Raw genomic sequence first — 19,371 nt, forward strand, 5'->3', positions numbered from 1 at the left:
AAGTTAATGGGAAAAAAATTAGTTGAAAAAGTAAAAATAAAAATAAGGAATAGCAGAAAAGTAATAGCTAAGGGAAAACAGTGGAAGGAATTAATTATACAGTAAACTTAGCGTTCACAAGGGGATATACAGTATCTCACAAAAGTGAGTACACCCCTCACATTTTTGCAAATATTTTATTCTATCTTTTCATGTGACAACACTGAAGAAATGACACTTTGCTACAATGTAAAGTAGTGAGTGTACAGCTTGTATAACAGTATAAATCTGCTGCCCCCTCAAAATAACTCAACACACAGCCATTAATGTCTAAACTGCTGGCAACAAAAGTGAGTACAAGTGAAAATGTCCAAATTAGGCCCAATTAGCAATTTTCCCTCCCCGGTGTCATGTGACTCATTAGTGTTACAAGATCTCAGGTATGAATGGGGAGCAGGTGTGTTAAATTTGATGTTATCGCTCTCACTCTCTCATACTGGTCACTGGAAGCTCAACAAGGCACCTCATGGCAAAGAACTCTCTGAGTATCTGAAAAAAAGAATTGTTACTCTACATAAAGATGGCCTAGGCCATAAGTAGATTGCCAAGGCTCTGAAACTGAGCTGCAGCACGGTGGTCAAGACCATACAGCGGTTTAACAGGACAGGTTCCACTCAGAACAGGCCTCGCCATGGTCGACCAAAGAAGTTGAGTGCACGTGCTCAGCGTCATATCCAGAGGTTGTCTTTGGGAAATAGACGTGTGAGTGCTGCCAGCATTGCTGCAGAGGTTGAAGGGGTGGGGGGTCAGCCTATCAGTGCTCAGATCATATGTCGCACACTGCATCAAATTGGTCTGCATGGCTGTTGTCCCAGAAGGAAGCCTCTTCTAAAGATAATGCACAAGAAAGTCCACAAACAGTTTGCTGAAGACAAGCAGACTAAGGACATGGATTACTGGAACCATGTCCTTTGGTCTGATGAGACCAAGATAAACTTATTTGGTTCAGATGTCAACCAGGTGAGGAGTACAAAGACAAGTGTGTATTGCCTACAGTTAAGCATGGTGGTGGGAGTGTCATGGTCTGGTGCTGCATGAGTGTTGCCGTCACTGGGGAGCTACAGTTCATTAAGGGAACCATGAATGCCAACATGTACTGTGACATACTGAAGCAGAGCATGATCCCCTCCCTTCAGAGACTGGGCCGCAGCACAGTATTCCAACATGATAACGGCCCTGAACACACCTCCAAGATGACCACTGCCTTGCTAAAGAAGCTGAGGGTAAAGGTTATGGACTGGCCTAACATGTCTCCAGACCTAAACCCTATTGAGCATCTGTGGGGCATTCTCAAACAGAAGGTGGAGGAGCACAAGGTCTCCAACATCCACCAGCTCCGTGATGTCATCATGGAGGAGTGGAAGAGGACTCCAGTGGTAACCTGTGAAGCTCTGGAGAACTACATGCCCAAGAGGGTTAAGGCAGTGCTGGAAAATAATGGTGACCACACAAAATATTGACACTTTGGGCCCCGTTTGGACATTTTCACTTAGGGGTGTACTCACTTTTGTTGCCAGCGGTTTAGACATTAATGACTGTGTGTTGAGTTATTTTGAGGGGACAGCAAATTTACACTGTTATACAAGCTGTACACTCACTACTTTACATTGTAGACGACAAGTGTCATTTATTCAGTGTTGTCACATGAAAAGATATAATAAAATATTTACAAAAATGTGAGGGGTGTATTCACTTTTGTGAGATACTGTATCTGCTTTGATTATTGTCAAAAATTAATCAATAATTAAGGATCTACATACCTACTTGTTTCCATAACTACCTTAAATGTTGTTACCAATTCTAATTACTTATTGAATGAACAAGTGACTTTTTTCAACAGAGCTGCAAAAAGTAGAAAGTTTTATTTGTCAGCTTTTTGGTAACATAAGACACTTGGGTTTCCAGATCTGCCCACTTGTTGCCGCCTTTACTATGGGACACTATAAGTGGCACTATGGTCCAAATCAAAAATGAAATATAATATACGGTCTATCAGGAGCATTGACTCAGCATTCATCATTTTTCTGATCCCTCCCTGGTGATTAGGCGAATAAATCTGTTGTTTTTTAGCTTCCTTTAACCACTTCAGCCAGCCCCAGAAGGTTCCCCCCCCAGCTCCCTTCATGACCAGGCCAGTTTTTGTGACTGCGCTAATTTACCTGACAATTGCACAATCGTGCGACGTTGTACCCAGATAAAATGTTTGTCTTTTTTTTTCCCTCTTTTTTTTCTTGGTATTTGATCACCTCTGCAGTTTTTATTTTTTGCGCTATAAAAAAAAAAAAAAGAACAACAATTTTCAAAAAAAAAAAAAAAATATTTTTTACTTTCTGCTATAAAACATATCCAATAAAAAGTCTTAAAAAATCTGATCTAATACATAGGCCAATATGTATTCTGCTACATATTTTGGTATAAAAAAAAAAATCCCAACAAGTGTATTTTGTTTGGTTTGTGCAAAAGTTATAGCGTCTACAAACTATGAGATATTTTTATTTATTTATTTACATTTATTTACATTTATTTATTTATTTTTATTTATGTTTTACTAGTATTGGCGGCGATCAGCGACTTATAGCGGGACGGCGACATTGCGGCAGACAAATCGGACACTAACTTTTGACACTTTGTGGGAACCAGTAACATGATTACAGTGATCAGTGCTAAAAAATATGCACTAAATAAAGTGTAGCGCTTCACTTTATTTTTTGCATTTTTGTTTTTGTGCCCTGTATCTAGGTTATAGTGCTTAGCTGCAGGTCATTCATTGACAATTTTTTCACATTGTTTAATTCATCTATCACTTAGCGCAGATATATCATTTTTATTTAAAAAAATATGCACTGTCACTGTACTAATGACACTGGCAGGGAAGGGATTAATATCAGGGGCGATCAAAGGGTTAAATGTGTTCCTAGAGAGTGCTTACTCCCTATGGGGGAGGTGCTTTGACTGAGGGAAGACACAGATCCTTGTTCCTGCTTTGTAGAAACACAGGATCAGTACATTCCCCTCTCACAGAACGGTGGTCTGCCTTCTTTACATAGGCAAACCGCCGATCTGCCTGTCTCCCGAACCGGAAGCAGATGAATTAGAGTGAAGACTGCGAGCCAGGCCTTCTCGTCCAACATCAGTGCCTGACCTCACAAATGCGATTCTGGAAGAACGGTCAAATATTCCCATAGACACACTCCTAAACCTTGTGGACGGCTTTCCCAGAACAGTTGAAGCTGTTATAGCTGCAAAGGGTGGGCCAATTCAATATTGAACCCTATGGACTAAGACTGGGATGCCATTAAAGTTCATGTGTGTGTAAAGGCAGGTGTTCCAAAACTTTTGGTAATATGGTGTGTGTTTTTGTATATTGAATAGTTCCATTCTTAGAAACAATACAGTGTTATTGCATAGACTTGCATTATGACTAAGGCCTTATAGGCTGAAACACGTCAACTGACTTAATCTGCGTTTGTTCACTGTGGCTATTCAATAAAATGAAGAAATTTTAAGAGCAAAAACCGGAGTGCGGATCATTTTTTCCACATTATTGCATAGACCGCGGCTTGTATTTCAGACATGTAACACTTGTTTGTGTTATTTTACAGCCACAATCCTGGGACACACAGGTGGGTCTTTATTTAGACCAATCAATCAATCAATGTAGAAAATGATAGAAATCACAGAGAGAATTCCAATAGGAACACATTGCAGTTCATCTTATCTACACTGAAAATCCTGCATATTCCAGACTTTTATGTTTGTATATCACGGTTCCAATGCATAGCAGCCAACTGCACGTACAAATTTTAGTTGAGCACTTGTGTGACATCTTTACCCTTATACCATACTATACCCTTAAGCTATACCATAAAAGTAACTAATATGGAAATATACAGTGCCTTGAAAAAGTATTCATACCCCTTGACATTTTCCATATTTTGTCATGTTACAACCAAAAACATAAATGTATTTTATTGGGATTTTATGTGATAGACCAACACAAAGCGGCACATAATTGTGAAGTGGAAGGAAAATGATAAATGGTTTTCAAAATTTCTCACAAATAAATATGTGAAAAGTGTGGCGTGCATTTTGTATTCAGCCCCGCTTACTCTGATACCCCTAACTAAAATCTAGTGGAACCAATTGCCTTCAGAAGTCACCTAATTAGAAAATAGAGTCCATCTGTGAGTAATTTAATCTCAGTATAAATACAGCTGTTCCGTAAAGCCCTCAGAGGTTTGTTAGAGAACCTTAGTGAACAAACAGCATCATGAAAGCCAAGGAACACACCAGACAGGTCAGGGATAAAAGTTGTGGAGATGTTTAATGCAGGGTTCGGTTATAAAAAACATATCCCAAGCTTGGAACATCTCACAGAGCATTGTTCAATCCATCATCCGAAAATGGAAAGAGTATGGTACAACTGCAAACCTACCAAGACATGGCCGTCCACCTAAACTGACAGGCCGGGCAAGGAGAGCATTCATCAGAGAAGCAGCCAAGAGGTCCATTGTGACTCAAACTCGAAGCTCATCCCTATTCTAGAGAAATGCTTAAATAATGTATTACAATTTAACTTAACCCATTCCATTTTAGTCGACTAACATGTACTGCAGATTTAGTCAATTAAATACGACCTAAACTAAAACATTTGCGATCCTGGCCCCTTACCACGTGATCAGCTGTCAGCCAATGACAGCTGTTTACGTGATGTAAACAGAAGATTGTAATCAGCTTTTTTCTCACGCTAACAGTGTGAGGAGGAAAAAAAAAGCCGGTTACCAGCTTCTGTGAGACGGACATCGGTCCTATACACAGGGAGCCACTGCTGCTATGCAGTGCCCACCAGTGCCACTTACCAGTGCCACCTATCAATGCCCACCAGTGCGACCTATCAAGCTCATCAGTGCTGCCAGTCAGTGCTGCCAATCAGTGCCCATCAGTGCCTCATCATTAGTGTCACCTATCAGTGCTGCCCATCAGTGCCACCTATCAGTGCCACCTCTCAGTGCCCATTAGTGCCACCCATCAGTGCCATCCATCAGTGCCATCCATCAGTGCCACCTCTCAGTGCCACCTCATCAGTGCCCATCAGTGCAGCCTTATCAGTGCCCATCAGTGCAGCCTTATCAGTGCCCATCAGTGCAGCCTTATCAGCGCACATCAGTGAAGGAGAAAAATTACCTGTTTTCAAAATTTTATAACAAATGACAACGTTTTTTTTTTCAAATTTTTCTGTCTTCTTTCATTTTTTTTAGCAAAAAATAAGAAACCCAGCAGTGATTAAATAGCAAGAAAAGAAAGCTCTATTTGCGTGAAAAAAAAATGTCATATGGGTACAGTGTAGCATGACTGCACAATTGTCATTCAAAGAAGGACAGCGCTGAAAGCTGAAAATTGGCCTGGGCAGGAAGGGGTGTAAGTGCCCAGTAAGCAAGTGGTTAAATAGAGAACATCACTATGAATTTTCACTTGATTATTCTGTTTTTTTTTTTTTTTTTGTTATGTTTCTCTTAAAGTGGTTGTAAACCCTAAAAAAAATTACAAAAAAAAAAAACAACCTGCAAGACAAAGGCATAATAAGCTCATTGTGAATTACTTACTTGAGATCGAAGCCCCCGCAGCGGTCCTCATTCACCGCTCCGGCTGCCGACATCGCTCCCTGGTGGTTACTTCCGGGTATCGCAGCTCCGGCGCTGTGATTGGCCGGAGCTGCGATGACATCTCAGTCTAACTGAAGCAAGGGCATGTACGTGCCCTTGCTTCAGTTTGATTAAGTGCGCATGTGCCGATGACGTTGACACATGCAAATACAGGGGATATCTTCTAAACCATGCAGGTTTAAGAGATATCCAGTGTAGCTACAGGTAAGCTTAATTATTGGTTTGCCTGTAGTATAAAGTAGTTGTAAAGGGTTTACAACCACTTTAAAGCTAAGTTGACCTTTTTGTGACGCTATTTACATGAAATTTCCAGGAAATCAAAAACTTTTTTAAAGTCTTCATTCTTTCGACACTCGCTCACACTTCACTACAACTCTGCAATGATGGTATTGACCACAGCTCTGTCGGTCTTGATCTGTAAGTATATACTTTGAGTCATTTCAATATTTGAAGCTGAACTCTGAAATTAAAAAAAATAAAATAAAATAACATTACGGTGCCTCTCTAAAGTCTAAAGGGTAGACGATAAAGGTGTACCCTTTACCCTATTCATCCCTTCGGCAGGCTCTGGTGCTCTTCTCTTCTTTCTAACGCTCCACATTGTCAGAAGACCCTCACCATCCTCACGTACAATAAAGTACTACTGGTCCGGTATTGTATTTGATGATGTATGTGTGCGGCCGATGGATGGAGCACCAAAGAGAAGAGGCTACCTTAGAAAAAAAAAGCTTTGAGGGGGATCAGTATGGAGGGAGCAACACAGAGGAAGCTTGCTGGGGCGAGGAATAAGGAAAGTATTACACCTTATTTCTTTACCACTGGATTTGTTGAACATTTGACCCTTGCAGTGGGTGGCCGGGGGGCACTGCAAGGGTAACTTCCTACCTACCTATCTACCCATCTACCTATTTATTTCCCTATCTAGATTAAGTGTTGTTACTTATACTAGTTATTTATTTAGTATGAAATGTACATTTTCTCTTTTTTAACACAGCTGCAAAAAAAGTAGAGTTTAAGTGGCCGGTTATTGTTTCACTTGCTGTTTTGCTCTAATATTCTATTTCATTGCCAGTATGTCAGTAACATTAAACACTTGGGTTCCCAAACCTTCTCGCTATCCTATCCTGTATCAAAGGATTGGAGGTGTAAATACAACAACTCATCTGCTAAAGTTAGCCAACATCCCAAATTGGTATAGACAAAGTTTTTCCCCAAAAAAAAAGACAGAGTGGGACTTTAAAGGCATAGATTGTCAACAAAAATTGATAAAAAATATATTTTATTGGAATAATATTAAAAGAGTGTTAACAAAGAAAATAGATAAGTACAAGCATATTTTATAAAATTGTTACTAAGTAAAGCTTATGAAATGCATGGTGTCTTGGAAGACTCAAAGAGACAGAAAACACCCAAAATATAGTAGCATGTAAGCATTCGATAATCCTACGCGTTACGAAGTGTTTCACACTTCTTCTTCAGGGATAATTCGATATGCATGCATATTGTGCGTTTAACCATCTAAAATGTAAAAATATATACATATTATCAACAACATAGATAACTCAGTACTTATATCCATCGGAGGCAACAGATGATACATAAATCCTATCCTGAGAATTATATCCACGAAACGCATCAAAATTTTTATGCAGTTTAATTATGTGTTTATATCATATCCCGCATATGGATCCCATCCACCACGTGCAATAATGAAATGTTGACTTTTTATTGTTGTCAACTTTATGCACATCAGCTCGTCGTATCTGTAATGTATTATGTTTTATGGGCGATTCATGAATAAACTTATGTATTATTATCCATTAATTTTCATTTATATAAACACACATCTCTTCCAAAGTCCCAACCCTCCCCTTTTTTTACCTTCCCGCTATCCTATCCTGAGAGTTTTCCATGTAACATCAAAACATGCAGATATTGCCATATGAATGTATCTACTAAATCTTTTACTTCAACAATTACGAGGGGGAAAGTTTTGATATAAAACAAAAATTAGGGATGCACCAGTACCATTTTCTTTACAATGAGTACAAGTACGATACTTTTTTTTAGTACTCCAATTCCAATTACCGATACCTACCGCAACTCTTTTGTTTACACTTCACCTGTCAGCAATGGAACAAAGCATTGAAAATGATTTACAAATGCATTTTTTTTATATATATATATATTTTTTTACTTAAAAAAAAATATTAAATTATTAACCCTTTCATGACTAAGCCTATTTCTGACATTTGGTGTTTACAAGTTAAAATCCGTATTTTTTTGCAGGAAAATTACTTAGAACCCCCAAACATTATTTATATATATATATATATATATATACATATATATATATATATATAGTGATATTATAATTTTTTAGCAGAGAATGTAGAGAATAAAATGGCGAATATTTTATGTCACACGGTATTTGTGCAGTGGTGTTTTAAACGCAACTTTTTGGGAAAGGGGACACTTTCATGAATTTTAAAAAAACGAAACAGTAAAGTTAGCCCAATTTTTTTGTATAATGTGAAAGATGATGTTACGCCAAGTAAATAGATACCAAACATGTCACGCTTTATAATTGCACGCACTCGTGGAATGGCGACAAACTATGGTACCTAAAAATCTCCATAGGCGACGCTTTAAATTTTTTTTTTTACGGTTACAAGGTTAGAGTTAGAGTTACAGAGGAGGTCTAGTGCTAGAATAATTGCTCTCGCTCTGAGGATCGCGGCAATACCTCACATGTGTGATTTGAACACTGTTTACATATGTGGGCGCGACTTCCGTATGCGTTTTTTTTTGCTGCACGAGCTCGCGGTTACGGGGGCGCTTTAAAAAATGTTTTTAAATTTATTTAATTTATTTTTATATTATTAAATTTTGTTTAAAAAAAAAAAATTATCACTTTTATTGCTGTCACAAGGGATGTAAACATCCCTTGTGACAGTAATAGGTGGTGACAGGTACTCTTTATGAAGGGATCGGGGGTCTAAAAGACCTCCAATCCCTCCTTTGCACTTCAAAGTATTCAAATCGCTGAAAACAGCGATTCTGAATGCTGTATATTTTTTTTAATCCGGCGCCATTGGCAGCCGAGTAAACCGGAAGTGACGTTGTGACATTGCTTCCGTGTTTACATTCAGGAGATTGGAACAAAGCCGTTTCCGGCTTTGTGCCAGTCTGTCTCTAGCCGCCGGAAGTGGCGAATCGAGGATCGGGTCTCCCGGTGGGACGGGAGGCCTGGTCAGAGAGGAGGGAGGCAGCGGGATGGGGGGGGCATCCCCTCCCGCTCCTCCGGGATAACAATCAAGCCGCTTTTAGCCGCATCAGTTGTTGACTCTGGAAAGCTGATCGTCGGCTCTAAAAAACAGTACTGGGATGATACCTGCAGCTGCGGGCATCATCGCGGTATAACCCCCGAACGCAGAGGCTGCTTATCTGCGTACGCTCGGCGGGAAGGGTTTAAATAAAATGTCATTTGTAAATCATTTTCAATGCTTTGTTCCATTGCTGACAGGTGAAGTGTAAATAAAAGAGTTGCGGTAGGTATCGGTAATTGTAATTGGCGAGTACTAAAAAAAAAAGTATCGTACTCGTTGTAAAGAAAATGGTACTGGAGCATTCCTAATTTTTGTTTGAGTACACCCCTCACATTTTTGTAAATATTTTATTCTATCTTTTCATGTGACAACACTAAAGAAATGACACTTTGCTACAATGTAAAGTAGTGAGTGTACAGCTTGTATAACAGTGTAAATTTACTGTCCCCTCAAAATAACTCAACACACATCCTTTAATGTCTAAACTGCTGGCAACAAAAGTGAGTACACCCCTAAGTGAAAATGTCCAAACTGGGCCCAAAGTGTCAATATTTTGTGTGGTCACCATTATTTTCCAGCACTGCCTTAACCCTCTTGGGCATGGAGTTCACCAGAACTTCACAGGTTGCCTTAGGTTGCCACCTTAAAGTAGTTGTAAACCCTTTACAACCACTCTTTACTACAGGCAAGCCTATAATTAGGCTTACCTGTAGCTACACTGGATGCGCACTTAAGCAAACTGAAGCAACGGCACGTATGTTAGACTGTGCCGTTACCAGCGGCTCCCGCACGCATGCACGGGAGAGACGTCATCGCTGCGGAGACTTCGATCTCAGGTAAGTAATTCATAATGAGCTAGTATGCTATGCATACTAGTTCATTATGCCTTTGTCTTGCAGGTTTTTTTTTTTTTTTTTAGGGTTTACAACCACTTTAAGGCAGTGCTGACAAATAATGGTGGCCACACAAAATATTGACACTTTGGCCCCAATTTAGACATTTTCACTTGGGGGGGGGCAGCAAATTTACACTGTTATACAAGCTGTACACTCACTACTTTACATTGTAGCAAAGTGTCATTTCTTCAGTGTTGTCACATGAAAAGATAGAATAAAATATTTACAAAAATGTGAGGGGTGTACTCACTTTTGTGAGATACTGTATAATTTGTGGAACCCGATATGTAGTGTACCTAAATCATTGTGTTGCTTGCAATCTACAGCGGGGTGCACAACATGTGCCCTACAGACTAGACTAGGTGAACATTACAGTGACACTGTTAATCCTAATGTGAGACATATTTCCAACATCTCGCATCATTTTAGGGAATCTCATGCTGGGGATTTGTCCTCTTTCAGGTTTACTGGCATTAAGAGATTGGCTTCCATGTCCAGGAGTGGGGACAAAAACAGGAAACTTCTGAATAGAGAGGCATGGTGGACATTTAAATTAAGGACCAGGGTCCCTCAGGGGTCAAACCTCAGATGGGACCTGGACTTACATTTACGATAGACATTTTTCCATCTATTCTCCTGTCTCTCTGTTGCCCTTTTCCCCTAGGCATGTTGTTTTATTTTATTTTATTTGTTCATCATTATTATTTCATTTAGTGCTTTCTATACATTTTACTGATTATCTTTGTTGTCTGTTCTTTTGGCTTGCTACTTTGAAGTGTCTCACCCCTTTGAATTGTTTCATTGCTTCATTCTGACTATTAATGAGTTAATTGAAATTCATATTGTTAATAAAAGGAGGGGGAGTATCTTCACACTATATATATTGTGCTGTTTCTTGTACATACAGTATCTCACAAAAGTGAGTACACCCCTCGCATTTTTGTAAATATTTTATTCTATCTTTTCATGTGACAACACTGAAGAAATTACACTTTGCTACAATGTAAAGTAATGAGTGTACAGCTTGTATAACAGTGTAAATTTGCTGTTCTCTCAAAATAATTCAACACACAGCCATTAATATCTAAACCACTGGCAACAAAAGTAAGTACACCCCTAAGTAAAAATGTCCAAATTGGGCCCAATTAGCCATTTTCCCTCCCCGGTGTCATGTGACTCGCTAGTGTTACAAGGTCTCAGGTGTGAATGGGGAGCAGGTGTGTTAAATTTGGTGTTATTGCTCACACTCTCTCCTACTGGTCACTGGAAGTTCAACATGGCACCTCATGGCAAAGAACTCTCTGAGGATCTGAAAAAAAAGATTTGTTGCTCTACATAAAGATGGCCTAGGCTATAAGAAAATTGCCAAGACCCTGAAACTGAGCTGCAGCAAGATGGCCAAGACCATACAGCGGTTTAACAGGACAGGTACCACTCAGAACAGGCCTCGCCATGGTCGACCAAAGAAGTTGAGTGCACGTGCTCAGCGCCATATCCAGAGGTGTCTTTGGGAAAAAGACGTATGAGCGCTGCCAGCATTGCTGCAGAGGTTAAAGGGGTGGGTCAGCCTGTCAGTGCTTAGACCATATGCCGCACACTGCATCAAATTGGTCTGCATGGCTGTCATCCCAGAAGGAAGCCTCTTCTAAAGATGATGCACAAGAAAGCCCGCAAATAGTTTGCTGAAGACAAGCAGACTAAGGACATGGATTACTGGAACCATGTCCTGTGGTCTGATGAGACCAAGATAAACTTATTTGGTTCAGATGTTGTCAAGGCGGTGTGGCGGCAACCAGGTGAGGAGTACAAAGACAAGTGTGTCTTGCCTACAGTCAAGCATGGTGGTGGGAGTGTCATAGTCTGGGGTTGCATGAGTGTTGCCGGCACTGGGGAGCTACAGTTCATTGAGGGAACCATGAATGCCAACATGTACTGTGACATACTGAACCAAAGCATGATCCCCTCCCTTTGGAGACTGGACCGCAGGGCAGTATTCCAACATGATAACGACCCCAAACACACCTCCAAGATGACCACTGCCTTGCTAAAGAAACTGAGGGTAAAGGTGATGGACTGGCCAAGCATGTCTCCAGACCTAAACCCTTTAGAGCATCTGTGGGGCATCCTCAAACTGAAGGTGGAGGAGCTCAAGGTCTCTAACATCCACCAGCTCCGTGATGTCGTCATGGAGGAGTGGAAGAGGACTCCAGTGGCAACTTGTGAAGCTCTGGTGAACTCCATGCCCAAAAGGGTTAAGGCAGTGCTGAAAAAATAATGGTGGCCACACAAAATATTGACACTTTGGGCCCAGTTTGGACATTTTCACTTAGGGGTGTACTCACTTTTGTTGCCAGCAGTTTAGACATTAAAGGCTGTGTGTTGAGTTATTTTGAGGGGACAGTAAATTTACACTGTTATACAAACCGTACACTCACTACATTACATTGTAGCAAAGTGTAATTTCTTCAGTGTTGTCACATAAAAAGATAGAATAAAATATTTACAAAAATGTGAGGGGTGTACTCGCTTTTGTGAGATACTGTATTTGTTGTGAACAAGGCCATCAAGGCTGACACGCGTTAACATTTGCTGTGCCCCATTTGTCTTCTATGGAGTGTTCATAAATTGTGTAGATAAAAGAAGAGAGAAAGGAAGTGACGCCGATCTGAGTGTAGCATTCAGTTAAAACACAGGTTTAAGGTGTGGTATCAAACTCACATGGTTTCAGTGAATAACAGAAATGTAGTACATTCCACATGGGTCCCTGGCGTTCGTACCGCTGGGCGCAGGTGATCGTCAGTCCCGGCCACTCAGGTGGTATCTGAGGCTCCAGGGCTGCAGGGGATCAGCTTGGCGGGTGGTAACCACTTCAGCACATCGTCCTAGGCATCTGTGACGAGCAGGGTACGTAGTACACTTCTGAACTCTGCACTATGTATGTAGTGCACCCCTGAACCCTACACTCTGTACATAGTGCACCCCTGAACTCTGCACTCTGTCGGTAGCTCACCCCCGAACCCTGCATAGCTCACACCTGCACCCTGTATGTAGCACACTCCTCAACCCTGCACTGTGTACACAGCACACCCCTGAACTCTGCACTCTGTGTGTAGCTCACTCCCGAGCCCTGTACTATGTACATAGCTCACACCTGTACTGTGTATGTAGCACACTCCTCAACTCTGCACTCCTTACACAGCACACCCCTGAACTCTGAACTCTGTTCATAGTACATGCCTGAACTCTGCACTCTGTACATAGCACATCCCTGAACTCTGCACTCTGTGTGTAGCACACTCCTGAACTCTGTACTATGTATGTAACTCACCCCTGATCTCTGCACTATGTACGTAGTGCACCCCTGAATTCCACACTGTGTACATAGCTCACACCTGTACTCTGTCCGTAGCATACTTCTAAACTCTGTATGTAGCCCACCCTTGTACTCTTCACTCTGTACGTAGCGCACCCCTGAACTCTGCACTCTGTATGTAACTCACTCCTGTACTCTGTATGTAGCACACTTCTCAACCCTGCACTTTGTACACAGCACACCCCTGAACTCTGCACTTTGTACATAGCACACCCCTGAACTCTGCAATCTGTACATAGCACACCCCTGAACTATGCATTATGTATGTAGCTCATTCCTGATCTCAGCACCGTGTACGTAGTTCACCCCTGAATTCCACACTGTGTACATAGCTCACACCTATGCTCTGTACGTAGCAGACTTCTGAACTATGCACTTCTTATGTAGCTCATCCCTGAACTCTTCGCTCTGTACGAAGCGCACCCCTGAACTCTACACTCTGTATGTAGCTCACCCCTGTACTCTGTATGTAGCACACTTCTCAACCCTGCACTCTGTGCACAGCACACCCCTGAACTCTGCACTCTGTATGTAGCTCACCCCTGAACTCCACACATAATGCATTCCTGGTATTTGTCCCTTTAAGATCCTCCCACTCTTAATGCAATTTGGCCACGCCCACCATTTGATGTGGTTCAGTGGGGGGTTTGGTTGAGTTCCTGCACCTTTTCTCTGAAGAAAAAAAGCCCTCGATAAATTAATATAGTCTTACCCGTCCTTTGAGGACAACCATAATGCTGATGCGGCCCGCAATGACATTAAACTTGACACTCCTGCCCTAGACTGTTCAATGAACTGGAGTAAATGAACTGTTTGCCTGGCTGCCTCTGCACTGTGTTGGGAAAGATCCTTTTAAATTTACAGTGGCTCCAATGGGGATAGCACTACATCAGTAATGGAGAAAGGGTCACCTGCATGGAGACCACAGGCAAAACTGGTGACCAGTCTTTTGCCTTCTGCCTGTCTTTACATGGGCACAGGTTTCAGAGTTCATTGTCTGTTTAAGGAGATAGGCTTAAAGAGGAGCTCCAACCCCCCCACCAAAAAAATTTAAGTCAGCAGCTACAAATACTGTAGCTGCTGACTTTTAATATTAGGACACTTAGCTGTCCAGGGATCCTGCGGTGTCGGCAACCCAGCTAATTTTTCAACGGGCTCTCGGGTGCTGCCGCTGCCATTCCTTGTAAGGGAAATCAGCAGTGAAGGAGCACACTAGAATCCTCAACCCCACTACCCAACCTCCAAAGCTAAGACAATGCTGTTAAAAAATCTAATGTATATTGGACAGTTATTTTCTTAAAAACAGTTTAACATTTGCATTTCAGTCATGTAAAATATTTTGCTTTTATTTTACAGATGGCACAGTTCTGGGACACACAGGTGAGTCAATCAATCAATCAATCAATCAATCAATCAATCGTAATTTTTCTAGCTTTAAAGTGGTTCAGACAGAAGTTTTTTTTTTAACCATAATGCATTCTTTGCATTAAGGTAAAAAAAACCTTTTGCATGTAGCCCCCCCACCCCCTTTGGCCCCCTTATACTTACCTAAGCCCAAGCTCAGTCCAGCTCTGTGCAGAGGCTCTCTACGCTCTCTCCCTCCTCATTGGCTCAGACACAGCAGTAGGAGCCATTGCCTCTAGCTGCATGAGTGCCCCATAACAAGCAGCTTGTTATGGGGTCACTCGGCGGGAAGGTGGAGCTAGGAGCCCCAGCTTCTGACTCAAGAAGGGGAGGAAGGGGGCTGCTCTGTGCAAAACCATTACACAGAGCAGGTAAGTATAACATGTTTGATATTTTTATCAAATAAAACAATCAAGCATTTCCAATCACTTTAAAGCATCTCCTACAGCTTGGTTAAGGGGTTAAAATAGGTGGAGAGGAGGCAACATATCATCTCTGTCTAACACTCTTTGAAGAACGATCGAACATGGAGGGGGGGATGAGCAACATGGTCACACAGTTCACCACCCCCAGCACTATCCAATTACACTGGATGAAGCAGTCCACACAACCCCTTCCCCCTCCTAACATTGAAAGCTTCCAGTTAAAACATCGACAACTTTGCAGTCATTGTGAAGCCTTGTGCCACCTCTGCAATCTTCTGCAAACCCAGCAGAGTAATGCCCTGTACACATGACCGGTTTTGCCGTCAGAATAAACTCCGAAGGTTTCTCCGATGGAACTCTGATGGAATTCCATTCAAGCGGTCTTGCCTATACATGGTCAAACCAAAGTCCGACCAAAGTCCGACAGTCCAGAACGCGGTGACGTACAACACTTACGACGGGACTATAAAAAGGAATTTTAATAGCCAGTAGCCAATAGCTTCCATCTCGTACTTGCTTCAGAGCATGCGATGGAACAGCATACAGACGAGCGGTTTTCCCCATAGGAATTGGTTCCGTCGGAAATATTTAGAACATGTTCTATTTTTAGGTCCGTCAGAATTTTCGAAAAGAAAAGTTCGATGAGGCATACACATGATCGGAATATATGATGAAAAGCTTCCATCTGACTTTTTCTGTTGGACATTCCGCTCGTGTGTACGCCGCATAACACCCAGTGGCAGCTGGGGCTCAATATTTGGGGGGGGCTGCAAACAAACCTGTCCCCCCCATGTGTGAAGATGAATGGCAGCCATCAGTGGGCCACCATGTGGGAGATAGATGTTGGCGATCAGTGCCCCCCCTCGTGGGAGATGGTCGACGGCGATCAGTGGCCTCCGCAGGAGATGGACAGCGGTGAACAGTGACCTTACCTTAGGAAGCCGATGCTGCTCCTCGCTCCAGCTTGACGAGGGAAGAGCGGGGCTGTTGCTTCTCCTCTCGTCCGAACAGGCGTTGCTTCTCCTTCTGGCCGAACAGTAAGTGGGTCCTGAGACCCAATTGGCTGGAAGTCCTAAGACTTCCTGCCGGCCTTGCATGTAGATTAGGGACCGGGCGCATAGATTAGCCCCTGTGCCTCTAGTGGACGGGCCATCACTGGTAACACCTATGGTTCTGCAATCAAAAAAAGAACATGCTGCATGCTGATTGGAAAGCTCTGGCTCTGACTAAACAGGGGGAGGATCGGACCTCTTCAGAGAGACCACTGTTTTTTGTTTGTTTTTTTGAAAAATTTTTTTATTATTATTATTATTAAAAGAAAAGAAATAATACATACAACTCAGAGCCTACTGGGCATACCCAGGCTCAAAAAGGTCTCTAGGACCAACTAACTATAAAGAAGCAACTGACTATCGTTCCCCCTTCCCACCCCCTTGTTCAACATGCCCATGGCACATAATTGTGAAGTGGAGGGAAAATGATAAATGGTTTCAAAATTTTTTACAAATGCATATGTGAAAAGTGTGGCGTGCATTTGTATTTAGCCCCCTTTACTCTGATACCCCTAAATAAAATCTAGTGGAACCAATTCCACTAGATCCTCAGAAGTTACCTGATTAGTAAATAGAGTCCACCTGTGTGTAATTTAATCTCAGTATAAATACAGCTGTTCTGTATAGGTTTGTTAGAGAACCTTAGTGAACAAACAGCGTCATGAAGGCCAAGGAACACACCAGACAGGTCGGGGATGAAATTGTGGAGAAGTTAAAAACAGGGTTAGGTTATAAAAAAATATCCCAAGCTTTGAACATCTCATGAATCACTGTTCAATCCATCATCTGAAAATGGAAAGAGCATGGCACAACTGCAAACCTACCAAGACATGGCGTCCACCTAAACTGACAAGCTGGGCAAGGAGAGTATTAATCAGAGAAGCAGCCAAGAGGCCCATGGTAACTCTGGAGGAGCTGCAGCGATCCAAAGTTTAGGTGGGAGAATCTGTCCACAGGACAACTATTAGTCGTGTTCTCCACAAATCTGGCCTTTATGGAAGAGTGGCAAAAAAAAAGTCATTGTTGAAATAAAGCCATAAGAAGTTCCGTTTGCAGTTTGCCAGAAGCCATGTTGGGGACACAGTTAACATGTGGAAGAAGGTGCCCTGGTCAGATAAGACACAAATTTGAACTTTTTGGTCCCAAGGCAAAATGCTACAGTATGTGTGGTGGAAAGCCAACACTGCACATCACCCTGAACACGCCATCCTTTTCTTCAGCAGGGACAGGGAAGCTGGTCAGAGTTGATGGGAAGATGGATGGAGCCAAATACAGGGCAATCTAATGCTGCGTACACACAAGCGGACTTTGCGGCAGACTTTGCCTGGCGGACGGGATTTCGTCAGACAATTCGATCGTGTGTGGGCTCCAGCGGACTTTGTTTTCTCAAAAGTTGGACGGACTTAGATTTGAAACATGTTTTAAATCTATCCGTTGAACTCGAGTCCGGTCGAAAAGTCCGCTCGTCTGTATGCTAGTTCAACGGACAGAAAGTCACACTAGGGCAGCTATTGGCTACTGGCTATGAACTTCCTTGTTTTAGTCCGGTCGTACGTCATCACGTACAAATTCGACGGACTTTGGTGGATTGTGTGTAGGCAAGTCCCTTCATTCGGAAAGTCCGTCATAAAGTCCGTCGAAAAGTCCGCCGGGCAAAGTCTGGCGTAAAGTCCGCTCGTGTGTACGCGGCAGAGCTGCAATGCAATGGTTTAGATTAAAGCATATTCATGTGTTAGAATGGCCCAGTCAAAGTCCAGACCTAAATCCAATTGAGAATCTGTAGCGAGACTTGAAAATTACTGTTCACAGACAGTCTCCATCCGATCTGACAGAACTTGAGCTACTTTGCAAAGAAGAATGGGCAAAATGTCACTCTCTTGATGTGCAAAGCTGGTAGAGACATCCCCAAAAGGACTTTCACCTGTAATTGAAGAGAAAGGTTGTTCTACAAAGTATTGACTCCGGGGTGCTGAATACAAATGCACACAACACTTTTCACATATTTATTTCTAGGAAATTTTGAAAACCTTTTGTCTTTTTCCTTCCACTTCACAATTATGTGCCACTTTGTGTTGGTCTACCACATAAAATCCCAATAAAATACATTTACATTTTTGGTTGTAACATGACAAAATGTGTAAAATGTCAAGGTGTATGAATACTTTTTCAAGGCACTGTATATTATCCACCAGGTGTGAGTGCTACAAAGTAGTTCTTTAAGTCCAACCCTTATCAGGAGCCAGATAATACCTCAGCCTACAGTAGACAAATCTGCCAGCCACCCCTGCCAAACCTTATCGAATTTGTGTTGACAACCCTGAGCCGCATAAGTTGCCTTATAGAAGGGCAATGATTTATTAACCAAACGCTACCAAAACGCAAGCGACAGGGCCTCCATTTTTTTCCAATGTAAAACAATTGCTTTCCGCGTATAAAACAATGTAATAGATAAGAACGTCCTTTGAGCCCTCTTTGCTACCAATTCCTCCACTAGCTCCAGCAAACAGACTGGAATTGCCAGAGGGACCGGCTCCAACAGGAGCTCCTGCAGCATATGCAGAATCTCCGACCAAAAACGCTTTATTGCTGTACAGTGCCAAAAAATTTGGTCAAAATCAACCGAGGCTGTAAATCTCCGACATTCCGCAATAAATTCTATGAACTATTGTGAACTGTATGAGGCAATCTTTAACCGATACCAGGGCCTTAAACAGGACCTCCCATATATCGTTCCAGTCCTCTCCTTGAGCATCCAAACCTCTCTACATTTGGTCAGAGCCTTTGGTCTTACAGTGAACAATTCTGCATACATCGTTGACATAGGTTTAACCAGGGAATCTTCATGGAAAAGCAGTTCCAAAGCAGATGACTGAAGATCCAGGACTTCAGAGCCAAACTGAGACAGAAAGGATAGACCACTGTTTGAACACAGAGAGCAGGGAACACCATTTCTATTCACGTTATAACTGCCTTCTTAAAAAATGTAACTGGGGGACTTTGCAAACCTTTTGTTTTGATCCACCAGAAATGTGATTTAAACTATGACCAAAGTCCATTTGGTCATACCGACGACATGGTTCAGGGCCAATTTTTGTTGGCCCTGTACCCGGCTCTGTGATCTGTTCTATATGAGGGACACGGCAATCACAGGCCGCGCCACTGTGCGCTCTATTAGTCGCACACAAGCAGC

At 42.1% G+C, this 19,371-nt stretch overlaps 1 protein-coding gene across 1 annotated transcript in view; it reads left to right on the forward strand.

Moving 5' to 3' along the window:
- The first annotated feature begins 9,824 nt into the window (after positions 1 to 9,824).
- The window catches only part of LOC141116644 (Fc receptor-like protein 6), a 33,893-nt gene continuing 24,346 nt past the window's right edge, over positions 9,825 to 19,371 (forward strand). Inside the window, exons 1-2 of the mRNA XM_073609036.1 lie at positions 9,825 to 9,867; positions 14,657 to 14,680. Coding sequence (XP_073465137.1) covers positions 9,825 to 9,867; positions 14,657 to 14,680 — 67 coding nt within the window. The remainder of the gene's footprint in view (positions 9,868 to 14,656; positions 14,681 to 19,371) is intronic.

The sequence above is a fragment of the Aquarana catesbeiana genome, linkage group LG13 (assembly GCF_042186555.1).
Source record: "Aquarana catesbeiana isolate 2022-GZ linkage group LG13, ASM4218655v1, whole genome shotgun sequence".
NCBI classification, from domain to species: Eukaryota; Metazoa; Chordata; class Amphibia; order Anura; family Ranidae; genus Aquarana; species Aquarana catesbeiana.